Source organism: Papio anubis, chromosome 1 (genome assembly GCF_008728515.1).
Source record: "Papio anubis isolate 15944 chromosome 1, Panubis1.0, whole genome shotgun sequence".
Taxonomy (NCBI): Eukaryota; Metazoa; Chordata; class Mammalia; order Primates; family Cercopithecidae; genus Papio; species Papio anubis.
The window spans coordinates 207,145,568-207,168,366 of NC_044976.1; the positions used below are offsets into that span (position 1 = coordinate 207,145,568).

The 22,799-nt window shown below is 36.5% G+C and overlaps 1 protein-coding gene across 13 annotated transcripts in view; it reads left to right on the top strand.

Moving 5' to 3' along the window:
* Nucleotides 1-22,799, top strand: part of RYR2 (ryanodine receptor 2) — a 785,691-nt gene that overhangs the window by 664,738 nt on the left and 98,154 nt on the right. For 7 of the 13 annotated variants that reach the window (XM_021934115.2, XM_021934128.2, XM_021934136.2 and 4 more), the window contains 7 exons: nt 6,781-6,951; nt 8,040-8,099; nt 12,085-12,219; nt 15,160-15,195; nt 15,974-16,086; nt 19,166-19,262; nt 21,283-21,386. In XM_021934115.2, the coding sequence (XP_021789807.1) occupies nt 6,781-6,951; nt 8,040-8,099; nt 12,085-12,219; nt 15,160-15,195; nt 15,974-16,086; nt 19,166-19,262; nt 21,283-21,386 (716 nt within the window). The remainder of the gene's footprint in view (nt 1-6,780; nt 6,952-8,039; nt 8,100-12,084; nt 12,220-15,159; nt 15,196-15,973; nt 16,087-19,165; nt 19,263-21,282; nt 21,387-22,799) is intronic. The other 6 variants (XM_021934130.2, XM_021934139.2, XM_021934148.2 and 3 more) reach the window with 1 other exon arrangement.

The following is a 22,799-nucleotide window of genomic DNA, read 5'->3' on the forward strand; positions in this document are numbered from 1 at the left end:
TGGACAAGGCATGGCAAATGGGTTTCTGATTGGCTAATTTGAATAATTTTCAGGGGCTCCACATCAGAGAGGCTGTTCTTGGTTGCCTGGTACCTAGTCCCAGAGTGATTAGGGCAGGTGGATAGTAGCCCAGAGTATAAGAGCCCCATGGGGGAGGTGGGGGTCAGTGTGGGCTCTGGATTAGTTGATTTGTATACAAAAAGCAAGCTCCCCGGACCAAGGAACCCATTTCCTTCTCTAGGAATTGCCTAACCATGGGAGGGACTGCTGTCTCCCCAGGATTAGCAATTCTCCAAGATGTCAGAGCAACAGAATAAAGACATTCTTCACACACACGCACACACCACACCCCACTCACAAAATTATCAGTCAGTATAATGTGTGTTTAACACGTCAACACTATGTATCCATCAGGTGTGAATATTTGTGTGCTTGTGTGTACCAAATAAACAGACCTCAAAATAAATTCGCTGCATTATTTAAAAGCCACATGGACGAATTCCAGGTTCTCACACATGAAGTGGGAAGTATCTTTCTAGATTTTTGTTTTCTCTATCGTATTGGGGAGGGGAGGAGCTTCCATTTACAGCATGTTTAAAGGGCTTTGTATATGTAATTCCTGCTAAATGAGAAATAAATATATTACATGTGGTGATATTTGGCAGCCAAATGGCCAAAGATCCAAAAATGAGTGGTACTCAGGCAGAGGAAATTAGCCTCTACTGACTCAATACATTCTGGCAACAGAGTAGCTTGGGTACACCCACTCCACTGACCTCCAGAAGTCACCTCATCCTCAGGCCTGCTCTGTGATCTGTCACCAGGGAAATAGAATGGCATTGCTTGATAGGCCTAGTCTTGTTTAGAGTTTTGAATGCCATGTGTTTGACCTGACAGCACATGAACTAGAAGCTAATGCCAGGAGAAGTCTGTGTATTCCTGTACAGACATCCTTTTCCTTCTTTTCCATCAGTCGAGTCCAGTGATTCTCAAAGATGCTCTCAAAGCACTGCACATTGTAGAACGTAGAGTGAGACATCCATAAACATTGGCTAATAGTAACACAGTTTAGTCTTATTTGCAAGAAGAAAAAAGGGAAGTAATGGGTAAGAGCCTCTTAATTTTAACATTTCTGACCCACAAATTTTCTCAAACTAAAAAATTGAGTTTTTTTTTTTTTTTTTAAATATATGACTTATAGTACTCTGAGACAAAACGTATAGAAAATGATAGTAATTCTCAGGGCTTTGGGAGGTTGAGGTGGGAGGACTGCTTGAGGCCAAGAGTTCGAGACCAGCCTGGGCAACATAGTAAGACCCTATGTCTACAAAATATGTTAAAAAATTAGCCAGGTGTGATGGCACACACCTGTAGTTCTAGCCACTTAAGGAGGCGGAGGTGTGATGATTGCTTGAGCCCAGGAGTTCAAGGCTGCAATGAGCTATGATCACATCATTGTATTCCAACTGGGGCCACAGAGTGAGACCATTTTTATAAAAAAAGAAAGAAAGAAAGAAAATAATAGTAATGTTGAAATTTTTAGAAATTACTGATTATACTTAGCTTCTTTATTTTTAAAAGTTTAAAAAAATTATTTGTAATTTTATATCACGTAGGTATAATACACTTTTTTTTTGCTTGAAATAATGTTTCTAGTTCAAACAATAGAGTCAACACATTCATGTTTTATATCGTTGTGCTCAAGAAATCATGATGTCCACATGTTTCAGTATGTGGACAGATCTGAGAGTAATTATGTCTGCCATAGAAGCACAGGAACTGCAGTTTTTCGGCATTATTGGGGGCTCTGCTGAACCTGGATGGCATGAAGGACCCAAGCCTAGTGCCGAGAGTGGTTAACAGGAGGATTGCCGTAGGTGTTACCTATGAGGCGGAGTGGATGCAGAATTGTTTCCCCCATAATGCTGAGAAGGGAGAGATGCTGAGTGCTTCAGGGATTCTTGTAACAAGATCTCAAACCATCTGCCTGAGGCATCAAAGCAGCAGAGAGAGCCACCCTGCAGAGTTCTCAAGGAAAAAGGAACTCCTTTCAAACAGATTTAGACCAAATGCAAGTAGAAACAGGAACCAGAGGACAAGTGATTCCTATCAGTCTTCAGCCAGTCACTCAAGCAAGGGATAATCACTGTTTGTATGCAGTGCCAGTTCCAAAACTATTTTCTAAATAGAAAATAGATTGAAGCCAGCAGGCCAGTCTAGAATATGGTGATCCGGGAGAAGGGACCTCATTTTGACATAGAGCAAAAGGTACATAGCTCACAAGGCAGAGAGAGGCCAGTGCATAGAAAATTGGCCATAAGGAAAGAAAGGGACCACCTATGTGTGGCATGGAAACCCTCAGGGATATGTGTAATGGTGGTGATCACTGTGAAAAGTGGACCTTAGTTGACTTTTACTCAGTATGTCAGTTTGCATATGACAGAGCTATATGTATTATGATGCAAAAGTAACCCCGGTGTTTGCTATTACTTTCAATGACAAACACTGTGATTACTTTTGCACCAACAGAATAGCATATGACTGCTTTCTCTACAGCGAAGCCTTTCTCTTTCTGCTTTCCCATGTGCCCTCTTAGCCCTTGGTTTCTCCTAGCAGGGCACGTGGCCCCTTGTTCTGCAGCCCATCTGTGACTTAGATATCTGTCCCTCAAGGGCAGGAAACATATGTCATTCACTTGATAACTCTAAAGCTCAATGCAGTGCTTGGTGCCTAGTAGCTACCTAATTAATGTGGATGAAATAAAATTTGATTTTAAAGAATTTATAAATGTGGTCATTGGGCTTTTAAAAAATGTATCTTATTTTACTTTGCATTTACTGACTCACTGTTGCAGTGGTACGAAATCCACAGTGGCACCACATTATATGGCTAGCATTGCTGAAATTTGTAATAACATGTTTGAAATTTTCCTAACTTGTCTTATGAAACTTGGGGTTTTTGTAACTTATTTTAAAAAACATAGACCAGGCCAGGCACGGTGGCTCACGCCTGTAATCCCAGCACTTTGGGAGGCCGAGGCAGTCAGATCACCTGAGGTCAGGAGTTTGAGACCAGCGTGGCCAATGTGGTGAAACCCCGTCTCTACTAGAAATATGAAAAATTAACCTGGCGTAGTGGCGGGCACCTGTAATCCCAGCCACTCAGGAGGTCGAGACAGGAGAATTGCTTGAACCCAGGAGGTGGAGGTTGCAGTGAGCCGAGATTGTGCCATTGCACTCTAGCCTGGACAACAAGAGTGAAACTCCGTCTCAAAAAAAAAACAAAAACAAACAAACAAAAAAACCAGATAGATAGATAGAGAGAGAGAGAGAGAGAGAGATAGATAGATAGATAGCATTGATAGATAGCGTTTATTACAGGTTCTCTGTGTTTATTTGTGGGTGTGAGAAAAGGTGGGTTTTGCCTGTTGCATTACACAATTGTACTCTATTTTTTTCTTAAGATTTCATTTCCTGTCGAAATATAATCACAGGCCTTGGACATTTAAAGCTAGGCTCATTTTTATAATTACTATATCTAAAATACAAAAAGGTATCTTTTTGTGGGTTTTTTTTTTTTTTTTTTTGGTAGGCTATTTCATTGTAGGAATATTAGAACATTTTTTGTAAGTTCCCACAGAAAGGTCCTGTGAAACCGATTAAAACTGTGCTTCCCGTTCATAATGTGGTAAAGGAGAGAGCTTGGCTTTCAGAGGCAGATCAGCCTGGAGTGCTGACTCTGCCACTTCATAATCCCTTCACTCATCTTAAACCTCATTGTTGGTAGCAGCAAAATGCTTGTCATGTTGCTTACCTTGATGGAGGCTTGTAAACATCAGAATAATGTGTGTATTGTGCCTTGCAGATTGTAGGCATGCAACAAATTTTAACAGATATGAACTGTAGTAACAAATTGATAAAGTTAAAGTGCAACTGGATATCTAACAATCATATAGTTAATAAGTACTTAGAAAACGTATGAGACAAAGAAATTGATAAGATAGTCAAAGATGTCAGAGGTAAGTGAAGATTTGAATAGGTATTGAAAAATGAGTCTTTTCTAGATGGGTCATGAGGAGAGAGGGTGGTGGAGCCTGCTACTATCCCATTTTATGCAGCCATAGCACTGCTTTTGCTCAAGTCTAATAGTATCTTTGAAAAAGAGTCTGTTTGATGTCTTTCTTATTCTCCTGGTCCACTATTAAATTTAAGGCTATTTTATGTGAAATCATTACAATCATATTTGTATGTTTGTGGGTGTGTGAGAGAGATGAGGCAGAAGCAGAGGTTGATTGATTGATTGATTGATTGATTGATTGATTTAAGAAAGGGCTCAGGTGGCCAGACGCAGTGGCTCACACCTGTTATCCCAGCACTTTGGGAGGCCAAGGCAGGTGGATCACGAGGTCAGGAGTTCAAGACCAGCCTGGCCAAGATGGTGAAACCCCATCTCTACTAAAAATACAAAAAAATTTAGCCGGGCATGGTGGTGGGCACCTGTAATCCCAGCTACTTGGGAGGCTGAGGCAGAGAATTGCTTAAACCCAGGAGGCGGACACTGCAGTGAGCCGAGATCGCACCACTGCACTCCAGCCTGGTAACAGAGCGAGACTCTGTCTCAAAAAAAAAAAAAAAAGAAAAGAAAAAAGAAAAAGCACTCAGGTGATTGATTTAAGAAAGGGCTCAGGTTATCCCACTTTCCTTCTTAAATATGCCCACATATGGGCCATGTTATTACATCTTCATAACTGATCCAAATGCTCAGATTGAAAATGAAAAAGTGTGCAAATTCATTAGCTTTGGCGGCTCTGTTTAAATTATCAAGCTGCTCCTATGAGCAAGGCACAGTGCTTGGCTTTGAATACAGAGAAAGGACAAAACAGGTTTGGCAGCTGCCCCAAAGGAGCTACATAGTTTGGCGAGGAAATAGGCACTAAACAAATGAACAAAAAATACCCAATATGTGTGTACAGGAGGATATTTTATTGCTTATAGATTTAATTTCCTCATATTAACAGTGATATCACCCATAAATATTCAAATATTTACTACTCTTTCCAGTTCTAGATTTCTTCTCGGGTGGAAAGCAAAATTATTGTTTGTGTATAAGTAGGAATTCATTTGCCTAGTATTACTCAAAATTGAGTAATTTGTAGATGCGTTTAGTGTTGATTATTTTTATTATAAGCTCACAAATATTTATAAATATTAAACCAGATATAAGCTCCGTCTGCCTCTACGACCATAAAACCAAAAGAACTTTCCAGGTTAAAATCAATGAAAACTCTAACACCAACAAATTTAGACTAGGAAAACTCCAAACCAATACAATTTAGACTACACTGGGGATGTTGCTTTGCTGAAACTAAATTACTAGTATTGGATAGAAGTATGTTTGTATAATTTGTATCAATTTGCTTAATTTTTCGGATAGTGGTTCTTCATTTGGGTAATTATTTTTATCATTTTAGTTATGTTGTCGTTTGAACAAAGAGCCCATTTTAAATGACTGATCCATTTTTTAATGAATTAATCAACTTAACAGTACAAATTATTCATCATGTTTTTCCTAATAAACTTAGAATAATCTCTTATAAGTTGGTACATATAAAAATGGGATTCATACAATAAGCACATCTTTTTGGAACAGAAGTGTGATTCTTACTGCTATGGTTCAGAAAATTATAGGTTTAACATATCAATATATAGTATAATTATTACACAATAAATTTTATAACGTAATACAGAAGCTACCATTGCTGTATGGTGACTTACTTGTTTCACTACTTTTGCTATCCTAAAAATATCTTTCAACCTCATGCTATGATATATTTTACCTTCTGTTAAGTAAAACAGATCATTTGTATATTAAATTCTGTTTTGTTTTTTTCTCAGTAGCCCAAGACTATTACAATGTATTTATATTTGTAAATATTAAAACATTTTTCTTTATCATTTCATTATCATGGAACTATGTTGCAAGTTTGAATTCCTGCTACCAAATATTTGACATGCACAAATAAGTGGATGTGGCACAATTATTTTCATTTTGACATTAGAACATGCCCTCTTGATAGAATACTCATTACCCAGTGAAAGTTAGACTCTGTCATTTAAGGTGACCCTGTGTTGCTAGCATAAGCCTCAAAAACATCATGAGAGAGCCCTTGAGTAACATGGCAGTATTCAATTGTAAACTGGTTATCCAGATAGTCCTGAGTATTTATGAAACTCCGATGAGTATATTACTTCTATTTCTATTAGACAGGGACTGAGGCTCTAAGAAGACAAGTTTGCAGACTGTATAAAAGAAAAATGCATTTTGTAATTGTTCTAGATATATTAGATCTCTCTCACACACACACACATACACACACCATATACATGTATACATATTTCAAAGCAAGCATTTGTCAAAGGAAAAATAAGACCTTTATTCTTATATTTCTTTCTTAAGCATTGAAAATTAGCACACATCTGAAATTACTATAGCATTTTAATATATTTATCTGCTTCCCTAAAATTACAATTTTCATTTTTCTTCAAAAAATTACATGGGAATGCATATCAGTGAATTATAATAGGAATCTGAGGGCAGGACTTAAAATTAGCAAAAGGTGCTAAGATGGGAAGAGAAAAATTATTTTCAAGACAGGAAGATTTTCAAAACTAGGGAGCAGCAGAAAATGAGGAAGACGAAGTGACAAGTTAGAGAAGAGTCGTAGTGGTTCTACATGTGAGAGAAGCAGGTTCAGATCCCAGCACTTCTCTTGTTCCATAGGCAGCTGTTTCTGATCAGGAAAGGAAGAAAATGAAGCGCAAAGGAGATCGGTATTCCATGCAGACCTCTCTGATTGTAGCAGCTCTGAAGCGCTTACTGCCCATTGGGTTGAACATCTGTGCCCCAGGGGACCAGGAGCTCATTGCTCTAGCCAAAAATCGATTTAGCCTGGTAAGTCTCCTTTTCATCCCAGCAGTAATGATCGTCTGACCTCCAGACTCCCAGTGTTTGATTCCTTTGTCTCACTGCCCTGTGTCAATATTTCATTTGCATGATATGTTTTATGAAGCAGGTTTTCTAGACAGGTCCCAAGACTCAAACATAAAGGCTGCTTCTTTTTTTTTTTTTTTTTTTTTTTTTTTTGAGGCTGTTTTTATTTCTAAGTTATGTTAATCACCTCTGGGGCACATTCAAGAACCAAACAGAAAAGATACAAACCAATCTCCGCTAGTGAAAAAAATGGATTTCATATAAACTTCTATAGAAAGTTTGTGATGAGAAGTATATTCAAATTTATGAAGGGTGATTTTTCAATGTTAGAAGCGTAATATATTGTGCCAACTGTGGGTAGATAAGGTGTTGACTTTTAAATCAGCTGCTGTTCTCCTCTGCAAGATTTAAGTTCTCAAGATTTTACAATGTCCTCTAAGTTTCTGTTCTTCATAGCTATGCAAATAAGGATGCAGTATTTTGCACACTGGAATTTCTATTTTATATTTATGTAAATTGGAGGACATAGTCTGCATTCCGCATTGAATCACCGAAGCTCGTCACTGTACATGCAGCATTTGATATTCTAAAATGAGTGAATTGAGGGGAAGCTGTGGGAGTGGGCTGCATCACGCAGCTCTATTGGCAGTTCTCTAGAGTTTCATTCTCAGTTGCATTTCCCTTGCTATTACTAGGTCATGGAGGATGTTATTAAGGGCTAAACTGACTTTGTGGAGATTTGGAAGAATACTGGAGATATACTTCTATTTCAGTCCAAGAAAACCCCCTTCTTGTTATGAATTGGAAACTTGATTCCATTGAATTTTAATGTCCTTACTGTGGAGGTAAAGCAGGTCATTACCTTGCTTCTGGCTAAAGCAGTCTCAAGAAATTATTTCAATAATTACATGCCAAATTTGTGGCATGTAATTTTATAAAGGTGTTTCTTAGACATATACTATTTCAAAAAAGGTTTGGATTGTTTCTATTGACTTGTGACAGTTGATGCAATATAAGACTCCTTTTAGGTAACATATATTTCTTGACAGAAAGATACTGAGGATGAAGTACGAGATATAATCCGCAGCAATATTCATTTACAAGGCAAGGTAAGCCAAGTTTTATTCTTAAGCCACATTTACTATTTATACATTAGTTAATCTCTCTTTAAAATAGTACTACAAATAATGTTACTTTAAACATTAAGGTAATGGACGTATTTTAATTAGTCATTATCCTACTTGCAAAGCCTTTTCTATTAAAAATTCTAAAGATAATAAATGATATATTTTTAAAGAAAATTACCAGAGATGGTCAAATTTTGGAAAAAATATATATCACCAGTTGAAATACAGATAGGATGTATTCTTTTGATAGATGGGTTTTAGGGTCTTTTGGACACAGAGACAGGTGTCTATAAGAAAATGTTGGCTAGGCACAGAGGCTCACACCTGTAATCCCAACACTTTGGGAGGCCGAGGCAGGTGGATCACTTGATCCCAAGTGTTTAAAATCAGCCTGGATAACATGGCAAAACCCCATCTCTACAAAAAATACAAAAATTAGCTGGGTGGTTACACACACCTGTAGTCCCAGCTACTTGAGAGGCTGAGGTGGGAGGATAGCTTGAGCCTGGGAGGCGAAGGTTGCAGTGAGCCAAGATCATGCCACTGCACTCCAGCCTAGGCAACAAAGGGAAACCCTGTCTCAAAAAACAAAAAATGTACATGAAGTGATCAGTAATTAAATATATATATATATTAAGAGTCATTAGTCTATAGGTGAATCAGGCCATTCTTGCATTGCTATATAGAAATATGAGACTGGGTAATTTATGAAGAGAAGAGGTTTAATTGAGTCACGGTTCTGCAGGCTGTACAGAAAGTGGAACATGGGCATCTGCCTTTGGGGAGGCTCCAGGAAGCTTACAATCATGGCAGATGGTGAAAGAGAGGCAGGCACCTCACCTGGCAGGAGGAGGAACAAGAGCAGTGAGGAGGGAGGTGACACACACTTAACCAGATCTCACGGTCTCAAGGACAGCACCAAGGGGATGCTGCTAAGCCACTCATGAAAAATTTGCCCCATGATCCACTCGGCGCCCACCAGGCCCCATCTCCAATACTGAGGATTGCATTTCAACATAAGATTTGGGCAGGAACACAGATCCAAACTATATCAAAAGGCTATATCGAGATTTGCAGCAATAGGAATAAATGAGCTTACCTAAGGAGAAGAGAAGAGTGTACATTTAGAATAAAAACATGGATGGAAATCTATATAACACCTACTTTTTAATGGTGGGTGAAAGAATTGTTAGAAGTAGTTTCGGCAATCCAGTGACCGTTTACTATTATTTGGAAATTCTTGTATATCAGTGAATAAATTATTCATTTATTTATAAAACCTGTGATGCAGTTTTAAAAGTCAACCTGGTATTCTGACTCAGCCTGTTGTCTTCTATTCTGGTGTCCCTTCTCAGGATTTTTTTAAATTATGAAAATATGCGAATGTCAAAAAGTAGCAACAACAATATAATATATGCCTTTCTGGGTATTAAAATGTCTCTTTTCAAAGATCCAAATCAAATTCTTTTTAAATTAGCATTTTAAAGAATAATATAAAGGTGAGACATGCCTTTACCATATTCACAATGCACAAGTATTTATTTAGAGCAAATTTCATGTGAAATTTGATGTGTACTCAGTTGTTTACTAACAATTCTTTTAGAGTGAGATTAATTACTATTAGAGTATGATCTCTTTTCAGATAGCCAGAATAATTTGAACATTTTTTTAAAAGCTTATAAAGCCTCTATTGGAACTTCAGAAGAAGAGTTTACACTACAAACATTTTTCCTCTTTAGGGAGAGAAGTTAAATGTTTTTACGTACATGGGTATTTGAGAAGATCAAGTACCCCATGAAAGGGTGCTAGAGATCCCCAGGGGACCCTGGACCACACTTGGAGCACCATTATCTAGTTCAACAGTTACTGAGTTAGGGACAGAGAGTGCTCAGTACCTCTTAAGAGGAGTCTGGCCCAATCTCAAGAAATGGTCAAATAAGGGGGTTTATGATTATAAGCAGAAAAAGGTTTGTCCATTATATTCTAAAGGTCACTTGTAAGAATACTTTGCACAGTTTAGATGACATGTTAGGGAGAGAGGAAGAAGGAAGAGAGCAAAAAAGGAAACATTGATCGTCAGTATTTCACCTCCAAATGAATAAGGCCTGAAAATAAAGAGGTAATGAATAAATATTCATCTTGTCATTTTATTCTACACTCTCTTACACTAGGAGTTAGGCAGGCATATTGAGATACACAGATTTTCAAAAAATGAATTTTTTTATTCCTAACTTCTTGAATACATTGTCTTGAAATTACAGGGCTATTCATCCTGAGGCCAGAGGAGTAATTTTGTGTTAGAATAAAGATTCTACCTTATTAATTATGTTTATGTATTAAATAGAACTAAGAGTACAGATTAAAACCTGTAAGTATCAAACATAGTCCTCAGACTTAAAAAGTATACGGATGAAAACATTTTATTTTATCAAAGGATAAGTAGTCTTTACAAGTCATTTATATACAAAGCTCTATCTGTCTGTGTTTGCCTGTAGATGAAAGTTATTTTTGACATTTTGAACTATGCACTCTCAGTCTGGGAGTTGTGAAGTTTTAGATGTTTTCTATTTCTGCTTCAAAACATTCAGTCTCCCATAATGGAGATTCTAAAGTGGAAGAAAAGACACGGGGATTGCTTTGTCCGTTTTTGTTTGTTTGTTTGTTTTTTGTTTTTTGAGATGGAGTCTCACTCTGTCAGCCAGGCTGGAGGGCAGTGGCGCAATCTTGGTTCACTGCAACCTCTGCCTTCCTGGGTTCAAGCGATTCTCCTGCCTCAGCCTCCCGAGTAGCTGTGATTACAGGCGTGCACCACCATGCCCAGCTAACATTTTGTATTTTTAATCGAGAAGAGGTTTCACCATGTTGGCCAGGCTGGTCTCAAACTCCTGACCTCAAGTAATCCACCCGCCTTGGCCTCCCAAAGTGCTGGGATTACAGGTGTGAGCCACTGTGCCTGGCTGCTTTGTCCATTTTTAATAACATACTTATTGTATATTATTTCTTTGAACTGATATGTTCTATCCCTGTGAAGTTGCTTGCTTTTGTCAATTTCTATGACTTATAATAATGTTTCTAAAAAACATGAAGATTTCATATACATTTTTCACCGAGGAAATTTGATGGTATTGAAAAGTGAAATGTGTAGACTCCTTTATGATGAGTATGATTTTAACAACGTCTATTGATTAATATAATTTAATATCTTTGTCTCAGTGAAATTAAACTCTGTTGTAGAGTCCAAATATTTATAGGTAAATGCTATCCTATATGCTTGCTGATAAAAGTAAACATAGAAATCTTTCTACAATTAGACTGTGAATGGGGAGGAGAAAGAGCGAGGGTAGCCTTACCCATTTTGTTCTCCAATTTCCCACTCATCCTTAAGCCCTAGTTACAACGTCTTGTGTTAAGGGAAATCTCCCCAACCACCAAAGAGTAGGATAAATCTAATGGTACTTTATATTTCATTTTAGTAGCCCTTATCACAATTATAAATATTTGTTTAATGTCTATCTTCTCTAATAGATGATAAATTTCATGATGACCAGGACTTTATCTGTCTTTCTCTCTTAGTATTTTTGATTTTTAATAATTGTACATAGTTAAGGTGTCCAACAGGATGTTTCAATATACATAAACATAGTGACATGATTGGTGTAGTCAGACAAATTAGCATATCTATCTCCTCGCAGAGTTACCTTTTGTGTGTATGTGCTAAGAGCTCCTGGAATCTACTCTCAGCAGATTTCCAGTATGAATTGCAATGTTATTAACTGTAATCACCATGCTGTACATTAGATCTCCAGACCTGTTCATCCTACGTAACTGCTGCTGCGCGTCACGTTTTAACTAGTAAACACTGTAAAGCCCAATAAATAATGGTGGGTGGACTCTTCCCATCTTGAGATTGTAACCTTGTCTTTTAGATTCCCATCTTCCCATTGTAACCTTTTCCTTTTTCCTGCAGTTGGAGGATCCTGCTATTAGATGGCAAATGGCTCTTTACAAAGACTTGCCAAACAGGACTGATGATACCTCAGATCCAGAGAAGACGGTAGAAAGAGTATTGGATATAGCAAATGTGCTTTTTCATCTTGAACAGGTCAGGCTTTGTGTCAATTCAGTCATATTTGCCTTAGCCACATACAAATATTTTAAAAAGAGAATGTGTGTTGATTTGTTAACTATGACCCAAAAAACATATATGTTCAGCATATTCGTTCTAAAGAATAAGAGTCAGGTGTGCTTAGGATTTCATGAAGACAATTTCTAAGCTTATAATTCTTGTAGCAATATATAGATTATATATTTTGGGAGATCCTGGCCTTTGTTTTATTGCCTTTTTTCAAATATTTCTAAAAATATTAGGATTATATATTTAAAGTATTCTAACCAAAAAATTCAGGAGTTACATCTGATTTCAAATACTTTATGCGTACTTCATTTTTTATTATTGCTCATAAAAACATGTATGAGATATTATCTTTTATTGGTTTAATATTTGAAATATTTTCTTTTTTGTCACTTGTTTAACCTTGCCTTTTAGTAGGTATATTTTTGAGCTAATTTTCTCTGAAATCAGGAACAAATTACACTTAGAGAAGAACAATGCATTGATAGATATTAAAATCATGTAAGAAAAGTGTTTTTATAAATTTTTTCAGTTGTGTCCTACTTTACAAAGCTGAGTTTGATATTCTTATTCATTACCTTTGCACAAGAATGTGTAAAACAAGAATACTTGAAACATTATCAATCAGAGGGTCATATTTTTATAGAAGGGATCGCCTGGCTTAGGTAAAATATCTGCAACACAGAGATATATTGTCTATTTCTCATCAAGTCCATTCAGCAAAATAATCACATAGTGAAGAAGCTCATTGTAATCTGACCATTGATCTGTCAGGGCTCTTATGACAGATCATACTGTTGATGACTTGGTTATTTTATACCAAATATGAAATAATAATAAGAGGTCGTATGCCATCTCAGGAACTTTGCCACCTAAATATGTGTGTGTGTGTATGTGTGTGTGTGTATGATTTTGTATTGCCTTTAGCCATATTTGGACATATTATCATAGCAGTAATAAACATTTTGCTTGTATTCCTATTTTATATTATCTGAACCCTCACCCTTGCCCTGGAGAGTTTAATAATGCAAAGATATCGTCTAATATAGTATCCTTTAACTTCCTTCTTGCTTACTCAGATACCCTCCCCCAAACGTTAATAATTTCTCTATTGCCATGCAATTTATCACTACACTTGATGAGATTAAAGTCACTAGGATACCCTTAGGCCTTATGGCTATGAACATATATTTACAGTATCTAATGCCTTGGAACTAATACTTTCCCCAGAATAACTTACATAATATTTTCATGAAATATTAAATACAAATTATCATCAATCAGCAGATGACAAGACTTGTAATGAAATTTTAAGGGATTTATATACAGTCATGGAGTTATATCTCCAGAATTATATATATATATATTTAAGATTATTAAAGGTTAATTAAACGGCTACGAGAGGACCGCGTTACTCTACCATCAGTTTTTAATTCTTCCTAGTGTTTATACATATATGTAGATTTGCTTGAATAAATTCTAGATACATTAAATGAAGCTTATTGAAATCTGATTCTATTTTATTATATTCCCATATATTCATAAATATATCCAATCATGATGAATGATGGCACTTCTCAAATGAGATTCACTTTTCTAAGTATCCATTTATGCCTTGGATGTTTATGGAGTGCCCTGTCCTAGGGCAGCCTTAGCCCCACCAGATCTGGAGGACTGAGTGCTGTAACAGAGGAAACAGACACGTAAGCAGATAAATATGCGATGATACGGAGGTGTTAGGATATAAAATGTGCTGAAGAAAGCATAGAAGCAACTCAAACTTAATGTAGATATGAACTAGGTAATCCCTGTATAAATCTTACGGTAGGAATTATCTAGAAAAAGATGGGAGGATCAGAGTTTATCAAACTGTTAAGAATATGGCAAGATTGGTTTATCATGAGAGGAGGGTTTTGAGTAAAAAGAAATTGTCGATTATCAAAAATAAAAAGCAGTGGGAGATATCCGTGTGTTTAATTTATGCCTTTACTATCCCCATGCTAATGATAACATGTAACTGAGTCACAGAGGAGCGTGTAAAGAATATTTTAACTTGCAAAACCCAGTGTAAAAACAGTAGGTGGACAGGAAACACTTGTTGATTTAATTTATCTCAAGTATCAGCGGCCTGTTTTAGATGTATATTTTGTGTTGTATATCTGGTAATGTTTCTTATGAGAGTAGGTTTTCTCCACTGAATTTTCTAATAATCAAATTCTAGCCAAGCTAACACATCAGCACATCAAGACATTCAGACAGAGTTACAAGATACATCTTGGTGTTCGCCTTTGGATCACATATCTTACAGATAACTATTATAATTGATTTAGAGGAAAGCACACTGTTTCAGGTATTTCCTGAAATACTTGAATAGGCAGGTAATAAATGCCTGCCAAATGATAAGCTTCCTGGTGGCAGGAACCCTTTCTGTTGTGATGTTTACTGTATCATAAATGCCTTAGGAACTTAATATATGTTTGTTGACTGTCACCCATGCCGACCATAATGCTGTAATTCCTGCAAAAAGTCATCATCTACAGACTGGGATCTCAAAGTGGAAATTTAAATTGAAATATGTTGGGTCTCATTGAAAACTATTGCCCTTGATTGCTTTTACTTTGATGTTAAGACAGAACATTGGTTTATTTCACTTGACACAAGCATCAAGAAGATAATTGAAGTGGATAATTGTCAAAACGTGTTTATTGATCCCAGAGAGGGAAGAGCATCACAGAAATAAGTGCTTTTCCATTAAACATGTTGCTTTGTTAAAATTTCTAAACCATTGCAGCCCAAACATTTTAAATGTTTACTTCAGACATTATTACAATCATTTTTGACTCTTTACTGCAAAGAATAATAAATGTAGTTTTACTTTTTTAGCTAACATAACATTTTTATTTCTTTCAGAAGTCTAAACGTGTGGGTCGGAGACATTACTGTCTGGGAAGTACTGTGCTCAATGGCCTAGAGATTACTAATTAATTTAGGTTTATATGTTGGGATTTTTTCTTTCTAATACAATTAATCTCTTTCTTCTCTTGGAGTTCCAAACACTATTAGTTATATAAATAACTTGCTTGCATCATTTATTGCAACTTTTGAATTTATATTTGTCCCTCTCTAACAAAATATTTACATATTTTAACATTTTTACCAAATTTACTCACTCCTAATACTGTGTTCACAAAGCATTGTCTTCTTCTCTTTATCCTGTTATATTAAAGAATAGTAGAATTTTTATTAACTGTCTCTATTTGTGTTTATTACTTTAGCTCTTAATAAAATTACAGTTACAATGGATACATAAATAAGAATGAGGTAATATTTTCTGTAGGCAGAAAATATGTATTAGAATCATAAAGAACCAAAGAAAATTTTAAGAAGGAGATAAAATGATTTTACCTGGAATGATTTTCTATTTCTTTGATTTTAGAGATGACATAGCTTGGAAGTACACAGTATTGGGAAAATGTGATATTCTTACTAAGGGAATTATATAGCATTTGCAATTATCTAAACTTTATCTCTGGGTAACTTTTAGGATATGGACTTCTCCATGATAATCTTAAGGTACTTTTGGAATTGGAATTCCAAATATAGGTTACTTAAGAGGGGCAACTGTTTAATACTATATTTTTGAAGATAGTTTGGGGTATAAATAGTTATTTATTTTTGAAGGTAGTTTGGGGTGTAAATATTTATTTGTGTCTTTCTACCTCAGGTGGAACATCCTCAGAGATCTAAAAAGGCTGTATGGCATAAACTACTCTCTAAGCAGAGGAAAAGGGCTGTTGTCGCCTGCTTCCGGATGGCCCCCTTATATAATCTGCCAAGGTCAGAATTATTTTATTTTTTATAATAGATCAATGTTATTTTTTCCTAATAAGTGACAGGTCTTTAGAATCTACCTTAATAGGGGTACAATAGTCCAAGAGAAGGATGGGAAAGCTTTATTGATTCTTCTACGTAAAACTTGACTAATTTTGTTGGATATTTTCAGAGAACTGTGGTCTATAATGTAATTACTAAATGATGCTTACTGAGGAATATCTGCTCACATATGTGAGGCAAGAGAGAGTCATTAGGAGATCATTCTTTGGCCTGGATTTGAATCAGACCATGATTTCAATCATTCTTTGGCATCAGACTTGTCTTGGTTTGAATTCTGACCTCCCAACTTCCCTGCCCCATGACATTGGTCAAGTTATTGACTGACTTTCTTTACAATTTTCTCATCTGTATCATAATGGGATCAGCCTCATAGAGTTGTTCAGATTATTTAATGGGTTGATGTATACAGAGTGCTTAGAAGTGAGATAATAAGTTCATGTCATGATAAATGTTAGTCATTATTATTATTTTTGTAATTATTAGCATTTGGGGAAAAGAAGTGACCTACTGGGAATAACGTAAAAAGATTTGACAGGCCCGTCAACCTTCTCTTAGACATAGAGCAGACATACTTAATAGAGAAGTAGCCTGGTACATTCAAGTCTGACTGAGGTGGTCCAGGGTACCATTTCAGCCACCTTATAGTTTTCCTGAGAAACTATGCTCTTTCCCACTCTGAACTTTATACAAATTGCATCATTTCTATGTCTCGTAAACAGGACTCAGCTCAGCTACATCTCTTTTGTGGAACATCTCTGACCAAGCCATGCCCTTCTACTCCTTGCACATCATACCACTTTCCTACAGTATTAAGGCTACCTGTCTCTTTGATTCAGACTTTGAGATTCCGTACTAGTTTTGTTCCGTTTTCTTAGCACCTAGAACAGTGACTTGTACATTGACATTCAGTAAGAGTTTGAGTGAATGTGTAAGGCAAAGAAAAAAAAAGAAACAGAAGCAAAGCAAACAGATGAAACATCATACTTTTCCCTTTTGCTGAGACAGTTGTATTTCTTGCTATCATGTCACACTCACTGGGTCTAAAATGTATTAGCATCCTTCTCAAATGTGCTACTTCTCAATTCTCTGATTCAATTATGCTGTCACCTTTTGATCAATAGAATATTAACCTTGATATCTAGAACCAGAAATACCATTTGACCCAGCAATCCTATTACTGGGTATATACCCAAAGGATTATAAATCAGTCTACTATAAAGACACATGCACATGTATGTTAATTGCAGCACTGTTCACAATAGTAAAGACTTGGAACCAACCCAAATGCCCATCAATGATAGACTGGATAAAGAAAATGTGGCACATATACACCATGGAATACTATGCAGCCATAAAAAAAGAATGAGTTCTTGTCCCTTTCAGGGACATGGTTAAAGCTGGAAACCATCATTCTCAGCAAACTAACACAGGAATAGAAAATAAAATACCACATGTTATCACTCATAAGTGGGAGTTGAACAGTGAGAACACATGGATACAGGGAGGGGAACATCACACACTGGGGCCTGTCGGGGGGTGGGGGGCAATGGGAGGGAGAGTATTAAGACAAATACCTAATGCATGTGGGGCTTAAAACCTAGAAGATGGGTTTGATAGGTGCAGCCAAACCACCATGGCACATGTATACCTATGTAACAAACCTGCACGTTCTATACATGTATCCCAGAACTTAATGAAAGAAAAAAAAAAAGAATATTAACTTTGAATTCACATTATCATTTCTTTTTAGTTACTCCTATACTGTCGTTGCCCAGATTTAATCAGTTTCCCTTTGAACTACTTCACATTCCCATCCTTCCTTCCATCACCACCTCTTCAAGTCACTTGTTCCTTGACTCATATCAAGTTGATGGCAGTGGTTTCTGAGTTAGTTTCTGTGATGTCATAGAGTTCTTCAGTCTTCTCCAAAATGTCATTTTCAAAACGGTATCGTTTATTCCAATGGTTCCCCAACCTGGTGCTTTTAAGAAATACACGTAAACTCATTTAAAAAGTATTCAGGCCTCAACTTATTAATTAGAATTTCAATGAGATGCCCAGCATGTGCTACTTAAAAGCTACACAGGTGACTCTAATAAACCAAAAAGGCTGAGTCCGTGCTTTGGCATGCCTCTCTCATGTACAAGAATGTCTGATGATTTCTAGCAGTTCTGGCTGCATTGGCAGTTGCCCTCTCTGGTTTTCAAGGCCCTTCACAAACCTATCTAACCGTTAGGTCTCATGAGCCCTTAACCCAGTTTGCTATCATAAAGCTCAGCTTTCTCCTCTCCTGCAATGGCACCATCTCTCATTCTCTCACATCTGTTGTTGTTTTATGATGCTCCCTTCATGACATTCTTTTATTCTTTCTTGCATTGACATCTTATCCACATCGCTTACTACATCATGAATTTCACTGATTCTTCTCGTCTTCACTGGTCTTTTTTCGTAGGCGGCCATTTATGATCAGTAGTGCAGGGTTTAATCTTTGAATATGTACTCCCATAATGTTCACTCAATAGCTTTTGTTTTGGAATCCTCAGGGCCATCCATTTGTTTTTAATGTTTGCTTAAACAGAGACTAACTTCTCTATTGACACTGATTACATTGCTTATTGAGAGACATGTTATATAACAATAGTCATCATTTAATGAACATCTAACGGATGTGATTTACATCGTTTATCTCATTGTAAGGCTTACAAAACTGAAATGTGGTTGGAGTTATCCTACTTTTATAAAGGAATAAACTGAAATTTGGGAAAGTTGAATCACTTGACCAACGTTACAGAGCTTGGAAATGACTGAGCCAGGATTTAAATGCGAGTCACCGTGTGCTTTGAGACACCTTGCTCTGTTTGCTGCAAGCAGCATTGTCTTTCAGGAGGAAAATCAAGAATAAGGAATTTATTTTTATTTTACAATTTTAGTGCACAGATAATCTAGTAGTAAAGCACTACTCGATACAATTTCAACTTATTTTCTAAACTCCCCTTTTTCTGAAATTTTGCTTACCTTTTAGGCATCGGGCTGTCAATCTCTTTCTTCAGGGATATGAAAAGTCTTGGATTGAAACAGAAGAACATTACTTTGAAGATAAACTGATAGAAGATTTAGCAGTATGTTTTTAAAGGGGTTCTGAGAGGAAAGAGGGTCTGGGCTTGGTGCAGCAATGTTGGTGTGAGCAGTCATTATATAACATTGAAGGAAAAAAATATCATGACAGTATATGGGCATTAGGAAACTTGTAAATCTTAATTGTTGCTGCATTCAATGCTTATGGGAAAATGTGCTCTTGTCATTTCCAAGAGATCTCATCAACATCAAGGGGTTGAGAATTTAAAATGAATAATATAAGTGTATTATTAATTAAACCTGATTTACTCATTCTTTTAAATTCCTTCTCAAAGCACCTATAAACACCTGAGAACCAGGATAAACTATAAAAGACTGAACTGTAAAGAAGTTATCCACCAAAATTAAGTAGAAGGTGAACAAAAAGTTGCTGGTTTTTAAAAATCAACAGGGCAGAGAATGATAGACTGAACACAGGAGAGGTGGAAGGCATGGTAAATGTGGAACATGAGAAATAGAATTTTCACCCGACCGTGCTGATAAAGAGCTTGTGTACTGAGAGTTCAGCACAGAACAGCAGTCAGTATCATCTGTTCTAAGTGATGGACCCATTTAAATATCTGACAAAAGCCATCTTCTCAAGAAAATTTACAAGCCATCTCAAAACTTGGCAGACTAGTCAGAGGCTTCATGATTCTCAAGAGTAAAGACATCTTGTCCAAAAGCTATTTTTTAACTTACAGATTATTAGGGAATAGAATGGATAAACTAATCTAATTCTTTTTTTTTTTTTTTTTTTTTTTTTTTCGAGACGGAGTCTTGTTCTGTCGCCCAGGCTGGAGTGCAGTGGCGCAATCTCGGCTCACTGCAAGCTCCGCCTCCCGGGTTCACGCCATTCTCCTGCCTCAGCCTCCCAAGTAGCTGGGACTACAGGCGCCCACCACTGCGCCCGGCTCATTTTTTCTATTTTTAGTAGAGACGGGGTTTCACCATGGTCTCGATCTCCTGACCTTGTGATCCGCCCGCCTCGGCCTCCCAAAGTGCTGGGATTACAGGCGTGAGCCACCGCGCCCGGCCAAACTAATCTAATTCTTAAAAGCCTAATCTTGATTGTCCCTATATTTTAAAATGAGTTTTATCTGTCTTTAGAGTAAAAAATATGTAGACTATTGGATATCTTGTGGAAATCTGCCCCATATCCACATTAAGGCTTAATTACAGGAAAGCACACCATTCATGTAGAAAGAAAATCAGTTTCTATGGGTAAGTCAGTGGAGATATAAAACTCAACAAAAAGTTGGATGTAATTGAATTCTACTGCCAATAAAAATGCTTAATAATTTTCCTCACTATTAAAGTTCTATCTGACAGTAAAATTTTTTTTTTAAGTTTTAAAAGTAACTTTTGAAAATAAGGAAAAAAGTATAAGTGGTTCAAGCATTAACTCATTTAGTATTATTTACCTATCATGCTGTGTGTAAGCAAAGAAAATGTTTCACTTTATAAGCAATTTGCACTGCTATGGGAACTAAATTTTCACACTTGGGGTGACTCTTAGGATTTTATTGCAAATATTTGTAAATCGAGCCCTCCCTAAAGCTGAAATCCATGTAGCAAATACACTTTGAGTTATGAAAATGCTTATAAGAATAGAACTTAGTATTTTTAAATGCTATAAGTTATCCTTGCTCATATTATTTTTTGGTCAAATTATTAAATATCTCTGTTTCGAGCTGTATAATTTTGCAATGATACTGTAACAGATATCTAGCATATTATATTACATTTATATATGTTTAATATATATTACATATTTACATTTACCTGCAACACATATACATACATGCTTTTATATACACATACACACATATATACAAATATAGCGTGTATAATGCATATAAAATACACACACATGCTCACACACAAACACACACACCCCCACAACAGGGAAGGAGGAGTGTTTGCATTCCTTTTGTTCTTCATTCCTGGCCTTCACATTGCTTTTGGATTTGAGTGAACATTTTTTTTTAAATGTGACATTTTATAAATTTGACTTTTTTGCAGAAACCTGGGGCTGACCCTCCAGAAGAAGACGAAGGCACTAAGAGAGTTGATCCTCTACATCAGCTGATCCTTCTGTTTAGTCGGACAGCTTTAACAGAGAAATGGTATGGTTGGAAGGGTTCCTATGAGACATAGGAGGAACAAATAAAGAAACCTGTATCTGAGTATTCTGTGCCACGTGTTCATGTTTTAAGTTCATCTTGATGTTGTTAGGAGAGAGACTTGTTCAAAGATAACAACCAGCCTGGCATGGACCTAGGGATGGACACTCATTCAATTGTAGGCTTTAGCAACTACCTACTAGCTCTAGTTTTTCTTAACAACTTTGTAATTAATGATGTAGTTGATTCTGATTCTTCTTATGAAATGGTTTTTCTCCTTATCACAAACAGCCTTTATAAATAAAACAAAAGAACCAAAGCAAATTCCAGTGCCACAAGTATATGGAGACCGATGGTGACCCCAAAATTTTCTGGGTAGATAGTGTCTCCATTGTGCAGTGGGTCTTAGGAAACCTCTAGAGGCTAAGTGAGCCATCACCTCAACTTGGAGGTATCTCTGAGATCTATTTCCAGGGCATTGCCCATTTTTCTTGTCTTCTGCAGCCTTAGTCATATGAATTCACCAAAGCCACAAAGGGCAAACCTCTATGAAGTTACATAAGAAATGCACTGGTTAGCCTGATCGTCAAAATGTGCTCAGCATCTGTCATTATGGAAGGCAACGCATACATTGGCTGTGCAGATGGGACATAGCAGAGGCTAGAGGACCTTTATCTGCTGCCCTGCAATGGGAAAGAAAGCCAGTTTTGCCCCAGGCCTTTCCCATTCTCTGTAGAATTTGGGATGTAATTTAATTATAAACTCATATCCACATGAGTCTCCTCAGAAGAGTTCATTTGACCTCTTTGCATGCCGTAATAATGTACATTTCTCCCACTTAGCTAATGTGATCCATCCTTTCTCTCACTATTTCTCTCTCTTATTATTTCCTAACTAACAAAATCATCTCATTCCTAAGCATAGAACAACTCTCTGTCTGGCATTGTCAGGTAATGAGGTATTTCTCATAAGTGAATTTTTCTCATGGCTGAAGTTTAAAACTGCTGAAATAACTTTGCAAATTTTAGGTGTATTTATACTTTTCTTCACGTAGTCATGGTTTCCATGCTTCTCAAAAAAGAAGATAATAAACGTATTTTAACCGTTCTTAATTTTAAGGAATCGTTGTTATGGCCATCTTGTTTTTTAATTGTCACATCGTAATTTGGGGAATCTTTCCATCGAATGTCAAATTTGACTTCTGTCAAAAGCCCCCGCCTCATTTAAGTTTGCTTGTTTCAAGTTTTGTAGTCTGAAGAAAATTAAAATTATTACATTTGTTTGTAAACCAAAAAACAGTTTATTTTGTGAAAATTGAAGGCCCTTCTGTAAGGTAAGATGGGACAGCTATTTAGGATCCCCGGGATTTTTGCTTTCTGATTTCAGGATATATCTGAATATCCTAATATTGTCTAA